This window comes from Haliaeetus leucocephalus, unplaced genomic scaffold (assembly GCF_000737465.1).
Source record: "Haliaeetus leucocephalus isolate CR32 unplaced genomic scaffold, Haliaeetus_leucocephalus-4.0 Scaffold206, whole genome shotgun sequence".
NCBI lineage: Eukaryota > Metazoa > Chordata > Aves > Accipitriformes > Accipitridae > Haliaeetus > Haliaeetus leucocephalus.
This window is the reverse complement of record NW_010972642.1, coordinates 2,547,205-2,562,340: the sequence shown is the minus strand read 5'-3', so window position 1 is coordinate 2,562,340 and position 15,136 is coordinate 2,547,205. Positions and strand designations below refer to the sequence as shown.

Below are 15,136 nucleotides of genomic sequence, written 5' to 3'. Positions count from 1 at the left end.
GGTAATTAAACAGTAAGTAATCCAAGATTACTTTCTGTTAACAATAACTTAAAGAGGTTAATGTATACAAACTTTTGACAAAAAAACCCAAACAAAACCAAAACCCAAAACATTTACTGACCTGTTAATTATCAATACGGCTATAAGAATCACAATTTACAGGTTAGAATTGCAATTATCAGTCTTCAATATTTGTACAGACTGAAAGTTTTCTATCTATCTGAATGAGAATTTATGAAAATCGTTCTGATGATGGTAACACAAAGAAAATAATTATTTCTAAATGACACAGGTTTTTGAACTAGAAAAACAATGTTTTAAAATGTTAAACAGAAATAGAAAATAAGGATGAAGACCCTCCAGACATCATACATACATACACACACTGTTGTCCTTAACCCTACAGACGTTATTCCTACCAGAAGTCTGTCAAAGCTATTCTTAAAGACATCCTAGTAATCCCATTTCAGCACATAAGTAACCTTATTGTTAGAAAGTTTTCCACAATGTTTACCCTGAAACTCCCTTGCTGTCTGAAATATTTGTTCTGGTTTGTACTATTCCTCTCCTTTTTTTCACAGTCTTAGGCACATATGAAGACTGCTATTACACTTCCCCTCATTCCACTGTTTTCCAGAAGAAACAAATCCAATTCAGTGCATCTTTCTGTTTAGGTTAGGTTTTCTTAGACTTCTGATAATTTTCATTGTTCTACAATTCTTTCCACCTGGTGAACCTCCTTCCTGATGTTTGATGCCCTAAATGGAACATAGTGCTTCTCCTTATTGAACTCCATCCTTCTTTTCTATATCATCAATTTGCCAAGATCACTTTGACTTCTAATCTTGTCCCCTATTATACTTGAAGGTCTGGTGTTAATTTAATAGAACTAATTTCTATTCCATCATCCAACGTATCAATGACATAGTGAAGTCTGGATCTCAACAAAATGCTCAATGAAACTGTAGATTGATGTAGCCTTTCATTTGACTCTAAGTCATTGATGACTAACTTCTCAGAGTAATTTTCTAATGAGTTGCTTATGTACCATGTAGTTATTTTGCCTGCTTCCTCAACCTGCTTTTTAGAATGCAAGACAGTGTTAAAAAGTAAGATTTTTCTTCTATCCACCAGCGCTGTTATTCTTTTATAGAACAAAACTGGGTACTATTTCTCCATGGAATGTCCTGACAAACTGTTACTCATCCTTACCATCTTAGAGGTGATTACATATTCAATATTTGTTCCAGTTTTTTCTGGTAACTGACTGGTGTCTAGTCCATTGGATGTTTTCTTTCTAAAATAGATATTACATTTGATCTTTTCCAGTCTTTCAATTCATTATCCTTTCTGCACGTGTTTTCAAAGGTAACCTGTATTAGCCAAGTTTATTACAGTCAATTTTCTAAGAACTCGGGATTTGTCAACTTGTCTTCACTGATCTGATTAAGTCATTTAATCATGTCCTACCCCATTTCTTTTTTTTTTCATATTTTTGACTGAGATCTTACTCTGGTCTCATTAATAATATTAGCCACCTGATTGTACTTAGGTAGTACATCAAGAATTCCCTTCATCTTTCTTTTAACTAACATATTTACAGAATGACTTATTGCTACCAGGATGACTCTTGATAGTTGTATCATATTTAGTATCTTGACTTTTTTGATTTATCTACATGCACGTGTTATATTGTTTTATACTTGTAGCAATAAGATTAATTTTCTACTTTCTGGGTCTTTAAAAAAGTTCTGAATTTTTTAAAATGTTACTCTAAACAGAATACATTCATCCCGTATGCTTTATCTATAATGAGTTGCATGAATTGTAGACTTCATTCCTTTGAAGAGAAAGATTTTAATCAATAGTATCTGGTTTTCATTTTTTATTAATTTATTTTTCATGCTCTATATATTTCTTTGTGTAAGTGCAAGTTGGGCCAGCAACTCCTTTTTTTTTTTTTTTAATTTACTAGCAATACTTACATGGCTTTTTTTTTACATTTATCTTTTAAATTAGTGAAAAATACTGACTTTCCAAAGTTTTGCTTATTTTCTGAATTATTTCTGATGCTTTCCTGGCTGCTCTTGTCATTGAGAAATGATAACTACAGCATTCTCAGGAAGAGAACTTATGTTTAGTTAAAAATGATCATGACCATAATCCCCTAAAAGTGAAAACATTATAAAGTAAATTTGTGTTACTTTGTTAGCCAATAGGTAAGCTCTTTGACTTCAGTAAAAGGTTCAGCTTATGTCTCTGATCAATGGACTGAAAATACTTTTATTTTTATACAGCTTATTACAGGCCCTTACATTACATTGGCTTATAAAATTTTTTCTCAGGGATCCATAGTTGCTGTCCTTGAACTGCATACAACTAAAGTCACCATCATGTTTCTGGAGAACTACCAAAATGCCAAGCAAGTCTGCAAAATGGTAAGACCTATCTGTAAGCAGGAAGAGAGTGGCTTTGTACTAACGGTTCTGGCAGCATGCGCAGTTGTGTGAATTGAGATATGCAAAAGAGCATCACGTGTACATAAATGGCATACCATTTGGTAAAATAAATTTTCAGAGATCTGATGTTTGGTAGAAGATATCATAGTTTTGATAGTTTAAGGTAAAGGTAGGCTTAATTTTTTATTATTGCTACTATTTATTCACCCCTCTTTTACCAGTGGAGAAAACCTACTGGGTTTCTTTAGCACTGTCTCTTATCTTCATCTGATGAAGACAGAAAACTAGTTAGGAAGAAGGGAGTGCTTTTTAAGTTTTGAGGAATAGCACAGTCATACTATTTTCTGACCATTTACAGCCATTTTCTGCTTCTACATTAAAAGAAATGTGGATTTATCTCCATAACTATTCTGCAGTGAAAAGATACTTTCATCAAGGCCTCACATTTCTTCCCTAGAGAAACCTCAGTCTTTTTCTCCATTAGGATCCTTTAGCAGTAGTTAGCGTGCACACATATCCATTTTGTGTAGAAAGAAAAAGAGAAAGCAAGGAAAGATTTCTGTCTTCTTATAGCTCATTGTTGTTTACAATGTTCAATGTTTTTTTCTTGCCCTTGCCTTTTGGATAGTTTGGAATACAGTTTATTAATAATAATTTTTTTTTCCAAACATAATTTAAAAATAAAAAATGTTTTTCCCCTTTCCTCCAGTTAAGGTAAATTCCAGCTCTGCCATGTATACAAATACTGCTGTATCAGAAAGAAATTATGGATATAACCTGAGTATTTAAAAGACTTGGATTGCATTATATGCCTACGTTTTTGAGAGTTTAGTACATTCTGCTTTCTTACTTATCTTGAAACTTCTTTGAAAGTATTTTTCTGTCTTTATGGAAAGAAAAAATGAAAGTTTTCATAAGATGTTTGCTGCCCTGAAGGGACTGAGACCTGTGGAGGATCCATACTGAAGCAGACGAAACAAGTGAGAAGAAAGCAGTAGCAAAAGAAAAGTGTGACAAAGGTGGAGCAGCAGAAAGAAATCACTATGCATTGACCACAGCCTCCTGCAATGCCTGTTTCCTCACTGAATGGACTGAGTACAACCTGCAACAATGACAAGGTGGGAGGAGAGGTGTCTGGACTGAAGTGGAGACTAGGAAGTGGGGAGGAGAGGAGCCTGAACAGAAGTTGAGTCTGGGAAACAGGGAAAAAGTTGTTTTCTCTGTTTTTAAATGTGTGTGTCCTTTGTTTCCTAATAGCCTAATTAGTAACTAAATGTTTATGTTACTTGGCCACCAGAAATATTGAAATGGGTACAAATATGTCTGCTGGGAATTTTAGGGGTGAACTCATGAGAAATACTTGCAATCAGAACAAGGGTGTTACTCTGCTATATTGGCAGAAGGAAGCTTTCAATAATTGTCAGAAGTATCAAATCATAATAGCCTCAAGGCAGAAACATTATCAGATAGAATTTCATACTATTTGGTTACTTAATGTCAGACTGAAACATTTATAATCTAAGTGAACAGTAAAGACAGAAATATTTCCTTGGCTAAAGTAAGAATACAGTTATTCCTTTTCTTCTCTGAGTTTATATTCTAGGGAATCTATTTACCACCAGACCCACATTTGTAACTAATACTGGTGCATACTGGAATAATGTATCTGGTTGAGCTGCAGTTTAGTTTTCTAAGGGCTTGTATCTCATAATCAATTGTCCTTTTCTTATGAAAGCTTTTCCTAAAACTGGATGTTTACCTGCTGTTTCACACATCTGAATTTTTGTGTCTCATAAATCCAGCTTCAGCCATTGCCTTAGCCGAGATTTTTAAGTCATCTTTCTTATTTCCTGCAATTTTTTATGAAATCTGTAGAAATTTGATGGAGGTCTCTACTCTGTTAAATTTGGTTTACATTGGTCAATGGGATCAAAAGTTCTTTCCTGCAAATGCATGCTCTCCCTCTTGCTCTGTCTGTCATACATACACGCACATACAAAAAGCAAGTTTAAAAGAATGTATATCCTAGGAATAAAGTGAAGATGTTTTCTTTGATTCACAAATACATTCTGGATTACTCAAATTCTTTATCTGACAGATGCACCAAGCTTATATTGTTATTTACAAAATAAGCAATTTTTTCAAGACAAGGTTGTATTTTTGACCTGTTTTTGTACTGCTTAGCAGGAAAATACAGAGACAGGAGCAGAGTCTTTGAATGGCACTACACTGTAAATAATCCTCACTGTGCCTCTAATCCTATCCATGCAAATACTGAAAAATGAGCAATATTTTTTTTAAAAAGAGCTATATACCAAGCTTAAAAAAAATAAAGTGCATTTGGTTGGCATGTTTTCTTTAATCTCATTTAATGACTCAAGACTTCCATTCAAAATTAATAATAAAATTGAGAGATAATTGAATGTTTGTGTTGAACAAAACTGACTTTTGGATGTTAGTAAGACAGAACTGTCAAGTGTGAATCACATATTCACAATTTTTATGGTCAATTCCATAAAATGGTTCCTTCAGCCAAAATGCAAGCTTTAGCTCACATACGAAAAATCTGTTAATGCAGCATTTTGCCGTTAGACATTTAAATTGTACAATAAAAATGAAAGAGTAATGTATTCCATACTGTTCCTGAACTAGCTACAGTACCCTCGGAGGGTTATCTGGCTCAATAGCATTGAATAGCCTTCTCTCTCTACACACAAATGCTAGGGATGCACTAAATGTTATAGACAGACTTATCAATGTTGTATATAAAATCTAGTCACGGTTTTCATCTTAATCTTGACATACTAGTGCTATCAAGTTTATCAGATAATGGTTGTTACTATTAGCAAACCAGTCAATCAAGTGTCAAAATCTGCCCTTTTCCCTTTCCGCAATACACAGGACAAGGACGCCAGATGAGTCCAACAGATCATCCTGATGAAAAAATATTCTATACCAAATTCAGAATGACAGTTACACAAAATGGTCTATCACAACACCATATGAATCAGCTATCATGTCAATCATATCTGGAACTTTCCAATAAATATGTTTGAGTGGGAGTATTAGTTCACTCAAAGGAGCATGAACAATACAGCTATTATTTCATTCAGTAAGATTATTTCCAATTACAAGACAAACAGTTTTATCACAGATGAAGAAACAAACAAGAATTTGGCTCAGCATCTGAAATTTAAACCAGACATTAAATTAAAACTATAGAAACTTTAGTTGATATTTACAAATGTGTTTTCTAACTGACGAAATATTCTTTGCTGTTTAACCGCTTTATAGCTATTAACTTTTCCATCAAAATAGATAACCCCAAACCAAAAGAAACCTTTTAAACCGGTAACTTATTATATAATTATATAATTTGTAAACATATTAGTTCTCAGAAAGAGTAGAATACATTCAATAAAATATGTTCTAATTTGAAAGGCAACCTCAGAGACTAATGGCATAAGAAATCAAAGGTTTTGTAGCTATTACTGGACAGTGAATGACTTAATGAAACAACAAATGTCTTCTGCTTCTTGTTGAAAAAGTCATCCAATTTCTTCTTTCCACAACAGTGGGAATGAACAGCATAGATATTCCAGGGTTATTATCCCAAAAGGAAGATATTCCCCTTCTTTGGTTTATTTTTCTTAACCAGTTATCAATTCCACCCATTATCAAAGACTGGGAACCAAAGGAAAATAACAAAGTTAAACAACTGAGATTCATGTTCCACTGAACAAAGTAACAGCTTGCAACAACATGCAGTTAGCTCTGATTTCCTTTTCCTAGCTTAGTTGCAAATTTTGCCTCAAGTTATGTTCAGTAAAACTCAGCAGAAATGTTACACCACAACTTGAAGCAGCCTTCAATAGCTGAAGAATACACATATTACAGATTAAACAAACCTCCACTCATCTCAGAGTTCTCGTGACTCAGATAGGGTGATCAGGCACCTAGGAAGATCTTACGCAGTGCTGCTTCTGCAAGTAAGTCAAGGGGACATATAAGTCTTCAGGTTTGCAGGGTAGGGGGTGTGCATTATCACTATGTGACTCAAGTGAGAGAAGACAGTATAATGAGCAGACAAACAAAATGGCAGGTAAGAACCCTAAGAAAAATAAAGTAAAAAATGGTTTCTAATGACCAACAGCGAGTAGAACAACAGAATATATAGAAGGACAAGGGAAAAGGATAAATAACAGAGAAGAGAGCAGAGAAAGGAGAGCACCATGAAAATAAAGAAATTAAAACACAGAAAGAAAAAAAAAAGTGAGACAGGTCTTTTAAAGTAATAAATGTATGAGGTTTTTGCATAATGGTTTCAGAATATTATTTTGATGACTTTAAACACTCATCAAAATATAACTGGAGCTTTTTCTTAAAAAGTAAATTACAACCACACGCAAACCCTTCCATGGTAGCTAAAAAAAGAATACATTATGAGCTCTGCAGGTATGCCTGACTCAATAGGAAGAAGAACTCATTGGTTAGAAAAATATTTTGTCTGCAAAGTATTGCTGAAATCCGGTCGAACACAGCTTGAACTTCAGATTCTAGGCTGAATTACCAGTGCCAGCTGCTTAGATAGCTTCCTTCTACTGCAGCAAGAACAATGTCATGGATTCACTGAGACAGAGTAGAAGTGAAAGAGGATAAAAAGGAAACTATAAAACAGCTAGTCAAAGTGTAGGCAAGCTACAAGAGACGAATATAGAAACACTGCTCAGGCATGATGAAATGTTGTTCCGAAAGCCAAAGCTCAACCAGAATTTAACTTGGCAAGGGACATCAGTGGCAACATGGAGCACTTTTACTGCTGCATTGGCTATGTTTTTAAAAAGCAGTAAGTGGGCTTGCTGTTGAGTAGGGCAGGTGGTTTAGTGATGGCAAACACAGATAATGCTAAAGTTCTCAGTGCTGTCTTTTTCTCAGTTTTCATCAACAAGGTGTAAGCTTTGTGCCTATAGACAGGGTTGAAGAAAAGAAACTACCAGCAGATAGAGATTAACATAAAATAGAGGTTATTGGAGAGAACTGAACACATAAGAGTCCATGGTTCCAAATGAGATGCATCTGAGGGTGTTAAGACTGTTGGCTGATATCACTGCAAAGCCATTATCTATCATCTTTGAAAGGCCATAGAGATCAGGGGAGGCCCCCATGACTGGAGTTGCACTCATTTTTGAAAAGTGCAAGGACTTTCTGTGCTTGCAGCCCAGAAAGCCAACCATATCCTGGGCTGCATCAAAAGAAGCATAGCCAGCAGGTTGAATGAGGTGATTCTGCCCCTCTACTCCACTCTGGTGAGATCCCACCTGAAGTACTGTGTCCAGCTCTGCAGTCCTCAGTTCAAGACATGGACCTGTTGGAGCAGGTCCAGAGGAGGGCTGCAAAAATGATCAGAGGGATGGAACACCTCTTCTATGAGGACAGGCTGAGAGAGTTGGGATTGTTCAGCCTGGAGAAGAGAAGGCTCTGGGAAGACTTTATTGCAGCCTTTCAATACTTAAAGGGGGCAGACTTTTTAGTAGGGCCTGTAGTGATAGGCCAAGAGGTAATGGTTTTAGACTAAAAGAGGGTAGATTAAGACTAGCTATAAGGAAGAAATTTTTTATGGTGAGGGTGGTGAAACATTGGAACAGTTGCCCAGAGAGGTGGTAGATGTCCCATCCCTGGAAACATTCAAGGTCAGGCTGGATGGGATTCTGAGCAACCTGGCCTAGTTGAAGATATCCCTGCTTACTGTAGGGCAGTTGGACTAGATGACCTTCAAAGGTCCCTTCCAACCCAAACTATTCTATGATTCTATGATTCAATTCAGGGAACTACAGGTTGGCCAGGCTCACTTTCATCCATGGGAAAATCATGGTGCAAGAACACTTGGAAGTCATTTCTGGGCACATGAAGGAGGCTGTGGATCTCTGTCCTTAGGGGTTTTCAAGTTTTGACTAAAAAAAGTCCTGAGAAACCTATTCTGAATTCAGTGTTAACCTTGCTTTGAGCAGAAGGCTGGAGTGGCTGCCCTCCTGAGGTCCCTTTCCATCTGAACAGTTCCATGATTCTGTGATAATAGAAGTCTGTGTTTAGAGACCTCCTCTTAGAAGCTGATCAGAGAACAAAATGGAAACAGCATTTCGGCTTGGGAGAGTATAAATCATTAATTATAACTTTAACCCCAGTAACATGGATAATGACATCAACAGACACATGATGTGACGGATTAATAACCAGACTCCATGCCCACTGAAGCTGCTAAGGGTCCACCACATTTGCAAGACTGCTTCAATGCATCCCTGATATCGTTACCAATCATATCCAGCTGAGGGCAAACCAGAGTGTAACTAACTGTCTAAGGTTTCAGTCCTTCTCCATAAAGAAAAAGAGATATAACCTTTTAGTAGATACATCCTTAGAAGTTGTTTTCCTCTGTGAAATCTCTGTTATTAGATTACTTCTGCATCTAAACTTTCTGCCATATGACACTCAAATATAGAGTGGAAAAAGTATGATCCATGGAGAATCATACCTAAAACAAATTGTAGGTTTAAATCGTACAAAATGGAAGAACTATATAAAACTCTAGTAGCATGTATTCTTTCCATTTGTAAGATAAACTTTAAGTAAAAAGCACTACTATGTCAACAATGCTGTAACAATTAACATGACCCCCAAGTAGGGTTACAATGATGTTGGTTGTTACATATGCTTTGAGATGCAATTGGTTTAACTAAACCTATTTTCACTTTATTGTGATTGTGAATCACAGTACTGAGCAGTTAAACCAAACTAAATTACAAAACATTAAATTCTGACACTTTCTAGTCTTCATAAATGCTGTCCTCGGTCTTCAGATTTTAATACTGAAAATTACAAAAAAATAAAAAGTCTATCCATTATTACTGATTTAATTATGGTTGATTTCTCCTAAAAGAAATATCCTCCACAGAACAGATCAGTTACTAACAAAACATAAATTCTATTTTTTCATCTTTGTAATCCAATATTTATATTCCTCTAAATAATTAAGCAAAATTATTTTTGAACACTTAGCTAAACAAAAAAATTCAGTCTGGCTTCCTAATAATGGTTGCTCACATATTTCAGTGGGCATTAAAAAGATTTAGTGCAGTTTATATTCGCTTATCTACTGTATGAAAACTGTGTTTTGTTTGAAGCAATCTACATGTAGGTTTTGGACTAGTCTTTTACAACAAGGAGTAAGAATGACGGATCTGGTAAGTAATGTAATATGCTATCTCTGAGCAATATGGTGTGTAAATTTATTGTGCTTTATTAATGGTTTGTTGTATTATTACATTCACAATGTTTAAAGATCTGAATTTTAAAAAAATCAACGTTTTGCACAAGTGTTTACAAAATATATTATACAACATACATAATATATAGTTGTTTATATTAGTTTTCTTTAAAATGTTCAATTTGCATAGTCAGATGAGTATTCAAAAATATAAACCCAGTCACTGACAAAAGCACAATAAATAAGAGCTAGAAATCAAATACTTAAACTATGCATACCTTCTTCAATGGGTTCATACTTCAAAATAATTTCTAAGGCAGTTGTTTCACAATCTTCAGTTTCATATTGTTCTTTTCTGAGAAATTCAATGAGCTGGGTGTCAGCTAGAATTTTGCAGTCTGGAGAGTAAGCACGGAAAATTTCACGAAGTTCAGGTTTGTGTACAATAGTTCGATAAATTGCCCTGAAGTCTTCTATGTTAATCATATGTGCCTTCCGTTTGTCAACTGTTTTCTGAAAAAAAACAAAAAACAAAAAAAACCCAAAAAACAGTTAATACAAAGATATGCAATAATATGAAGATACACACAAAACACTCTTATAACTGATCATAAGAGCGAGAACAATAGAGAAAACCTCAGGCAACAGTGACTGCAATGCAGCATCAAATTATATTCTTCTACTTCTATATGCAACTTTTAGAATTGACTTTTTGTGTTAAAAATATTTTATGCAAATTAAAGTGTACCATATGACATAATTAGCACCTAAGTAATTACAATGAATTTCTATATAACGCATATGCAATATTAAACTGCATTATAAAAAACCTCTAAAAAGCTGTGCAGTAAAATATATCTGCAGCATAAAAATTATGTAGAAAATGTTTAATATAATACCTCTCCAACACCAGTTTAAACCATATTGCAAATACTGTCAGTTAATTTTACATACAACACACAGAAAACAGTAATCTAAAAAAATGAAATAAGTATGACCAAATTATCATGAGATCCAAGGCTTTCAATACGTCAACACTATTAAAGTTTGGAGACAAGATACTTTATAATAACCTATGACTTTGTGTTCTATTCTTAACAAGCCAGAATGTTTAACTCAGATTAATTATTCACACTTTCAGAATTCTTATACTGTAAGCTTGTTTTCATAGAGCTTACAAAATGTTAACACATTAATTAATTTCAGTGTTTCAGTATAAAAACCACTAGAAAAATCAAAAGGGCAAGAGAATTTCAGTAGAATAATACTTTTTTACCATTCCTGCCATTTACATTTTTCTCAGGCTTAACAATTTTATTTATCCTTTAAAATTTTCTACACGAAATACGTAATTGTGCATATGAAATATAGATATTTCTAACATTTTAGCTTGTATTATTCTTAAAAGTTGCCAAATTAAGAGAAACTTTGGAAATTTACTGAAATGTTTACTCACAACTATCATAAATAAATGGCAATCCATTACCTTATTGATTATCACTGTAAGCTGATCAAAATTCATAATTTTTGGTTCGTTAAACTGAGACTATCAAAGAGGCTAAACTTCAGCATCTAATAGCATGGCACCTACTATGGTTAGTATAGCTTCCCCAAAAGCGTCCATAAACATGAAATGGCTTACTTGAGCTCTGGCTGCTTTTTGGAGAAGACTTTTGATTACTACTGATTTAGATTAGTTTTGAAGACATACCATAAAAACTGAAAGCTTAATGATACACTACCAGCTTCTTCCTATGCAGTACAGTTTCTACTAAGAGATGTCTGAATAAGTACAATAAAAGTAAGAATACATTAAATAACAAGTACAAAACAAGTACAAAAGTAAATTACATGAGAAGTTCTAGCCAACAATTTTACAAATCAGTACTTGAGTATTTGCTTTGAGTTTGTGAAAGAGTATTGTAATGATCATTTTTAAGAGAAATCACCAGCAAGAAAATAATTCAATAAAAAATGCTAATAATATGCATTTCATTACTGCTTGAGAAATCCCACATCTAAGGTTGATATCCTCAATCTAATATTTAACATCTTAAGAAAACTTCAAATTTACTCATAACTGTTAAATAGAAAAAGGAAATGCCAACTTATTTTGCAATTAAACAATCTATCAGGACTCAGGAGACATTCACTTAGGTATTGGCACAAAGTGAAGCTGGGCAAAAAATTAAATTTTCTACCTCAGTTGCCTTTTGATGAAATACAGGCAATAATACTACACAAGAGAGCTTTTCAAATTAAAGTTATGAAAATCATGTCGATATAAAAAAAAGATTGTTATAAAATTTGTTTGTAGATTTTTATTTTTCTTATTTTTATTAATGCACATCAAATATTTGCTATTCAGAAAAAGAAGTATCTTGACAAAGACTCAGTCTTGGGAAGAATTATATGAAAATGTATTATTGCTTAAAAATCTTAATGTTCATAATTCTGATATTGCTGAAAGGATCATTATCATAAAATAAATTCAAAGAGAGTAGACAAGAAACAAGCAAATCATTCTTTAAAAACTATGTTTTTTATAAAATTGATTTCATCACGTAGAACCATTTGATTAACTATTGTTGGATAGTTACTGACAATGATGCCAGTAAGAATTCCTTCCAGACTGTTTTGCTTTTTTATATATTATTATACTGATGAACAATTTGAACCCCAAAACTACTGAATATACTCAAATCTCTCTCACATAGCAAAGAATACCTAACAGTACTGCTACAAATAACTAGATCAGACTGTTAAGTATATTATATTGTTAAATACAACTAGATCAGACTTGTTCTATGCAGGTCACTTCCTCAAATAATTGATCAACCCACAGTTGATCATCTCTCTCAAATTTCTGTCAGAAAGCAAAATAGGTGGAAAATACAGGAAACAATGAGAAATAGTTTCAAGTTCTCATGAGATTCTCAAGGTTGGCAATTCTCTCAATGCAATGCAAGTTCAAAAACCACAGGCAGCCTCTTTAGCAAGGGTTGAGTTCAAGCTGCCAGTTTTACCTTGACTCAACAAGGCAGAGAACAATGAGAGAGGAACAAGGTACTTAATGTCTTCCCTCTGCCTGCCTGCCTGCTTGTCAGCATGATGTGATCTAAAAGTTTCTGACTTGCCATAGTTAATTCTCTGTCGAATCTGGACACAATCAGCCAGCTGGTAACAAAATTCTCAAAGAAATCTCATATATATCTAGCCACTTGGCTTCATTCCCTCAGGAAAACAGCTTTACCAAACAGCTATTTTTGGTAAAAAAAAATGGGCTAAAAGGAAAAATCACACATCTTTTGAGTAATTACTAGAGGGGACCTGAAGAACATGAAAACCCAGTATGTCCAAAGGCACTCAATTTTGCAGTATTTGCTCACTGGAACTGCATCCATTTGATGGTGGTTTGCTTACCTACACTAAATTAACTTATTATTAAGTCCAATTTCTAGCTGTATCATGTAACCTTCACAGGAATCTCTTAAATGTTGCTATATCCCAAGGCCACATCCTTTCCCAGGGGTTAGAGTGCAATTCCCATCCATTCAGGCATACCTCTTGAATACTTCAGAGGAGAGGTATAGCGGAAAATTGAATGCACAAGTGTGCTGGATCTATGTTGACCTGAAGCCTGAGCAGATCATATGACTCCATATTGTCCTCCTGGCAAAAGCATTTTTAGGAAGTCATTCTAATGGCTCTGCCCAGCATCAGACAGGCATGTCTGGTCTTGTTAGCTTGATCACAGAAGCAGCTGGATGGGATGAAACCAGAATGTTTTAATTTTTCTCAAGTGAGGCCATGCTACAAAAAAGTTGGGAATCAAGACCTACATAGTTTCCATCACCCTACACTATTTTGGTGTGGTGAAGAAATGGTGCTACTTGGGTGTCGGTCTCTTCTCCCAAGTACCAAGGGATAGGACAAGAGGAAATGGCTCCAAGTTGCGCTAGGGGAGGTTTAAATTGGATATTAGGAAAAAATTCTTTGCCAAAAGGGTTATTAAGCATTGGAACAGGCTGCCCAGGGAAGTGGTTAAGTCACCATCCCCAGGTATTCAAAAGACGTGTAGATGTGGCGCTTAGGGACATGGTTTAATTCTGGACTTGGCAGTGTTAGGTTAACAGTTGGACTCGATGATCTTAAAAGTCTTTTCCAACCTAAATCATTCTGTGATTCTATTCTATGACTCTAATGCAACCGCTCAGTTATCTATTTTACGCAGAAAAAAATGACCTGGACAAGGCAAATTATTTGCTTACTTTGCACACCCTACTAGCATGAAATTCACTTCTCAAAACATTAATTTTAAAAAGTCAGCAAATATAAGATACTTATGTAACTGGACTTCTAAACGCATTTAATTGCTTAATCCACGTATTCTTCACCTTGAAAACATGTTTTACATGTGTGAAATCAAAAGGCATTTGCAGTTTTTCAAGCAGCTTCATTGTGCTGTCTAAATCAATCTTCCCAGTCCTGAACTCATTCTGAATGATGGACAAAAACCACGTATGAGAGATCAGGTTAAGGAAACTTCTGGCCCATGTCATTGCCTTTTAATAAGGGGAGGAGAAGGAGAAGTTTAATTTTTTTAAACCTGAAAAGCTTGCACTTTGCTTTTCTCATACTCTAGAACATCCTTGTCTTTTGATTTCTGAGAATGCGGCAGGCTCCGAGGCACACAAGAAGATATTTTTGCCCGACGCCCAGAGACTCTGAGGGCAAAGGTGACAAAAAGGGCCAGAGAAAGAGAAAGAGAAGGGTGTGAAAGAAAACAGGGGGTGGTCAGGGTGAAGAAAGGGGCACAGCGCGAAGAGGGAAATGTGGGCAGGTCGAAGGGATTCTGTGGGGCATGGCGGGAAGAGGAGTGCCAACAGCAAGCATCACTGAGGTGAGCGCGCCCAGCGTTGCGCCCAGCCAGCCTCAGCCGGCCCTGACTGGACCAGGGCAGACCAGACTGGACTGGGTGCCCCAGGTCCTCCCCTGCCACCCACCTGGGGGGCCCCATGTGTGCACAGGCCAGGCCCAGGCCTTGGGGGGAAGGAGGCATGCAGGGGGAGCTCACACAACGGCAGTGGTCGCAGGGCAGGGACATACGAGGAGGAGGAGGAGGAAGTAGAGCAGTGAAAGGAGGAGGAGGTAAAGCAGGAGGAGGATATCTGTTCTCCTCCATGGCAGCTCTGCATCGCCTGCTCCGGTCTCTTCACTGCGGTGGCATTGGCAGCATTTGGCAGGACGTCACCTAGGCTTGCTCCAGTTCCCTGCGGGGCCCTTTCCCTACCCTCGCACCCCTGCACCCTCTCGGCACAGCCCCCAGCCTTGGCCCCCCACCAGCGTTGCCCCGGTGCCACCGTGAGGTCACAAACTGCAGGCCCCCAGCACAGGCCCTTTCCCGCCACCGCTA

The 15,136-nt window shown here is 36.1% G+C and overlaps 1 protein-coding gene across 2 annotated transcripts in view; it reads right to left on the bottom strand.

Annotated features, from left to right (window-relative positions):
- PLCZ1 (phospholipase C, zeta 1) overlaps window positions 1–14,905 on the bottom strand; it is a 57,243-nt gene extending 42,338 nt beyond the window's left edge. The window contains exons 1-3 of one of the 2 annotated variants that reach the window (XM_010566111.1): window positions 14,892–14,905; window positions 14,118–14,241; window positions 9,999–10,233 (exon numbers count right to left, since the gene is read on the bottom strand). In XM_010566111.1, the coding sequence (XP_010564413.1) occupies window positions 9,999–10,233; window positions 14,118–14,241; window positions 14,892–14,905 (373 nt within the window). Of the gene's footprint in view, window positions 1–9,998; window positions 10,234–14,117; window positions 14,242–14,891 lie in introns of those variants that run through there. The other variant, XM_010566113.1, reaches the window with a different exon arrangement.
- Between the last annotated feature and the right edge of the window lie 231 nt (window positions 14,906–15,136).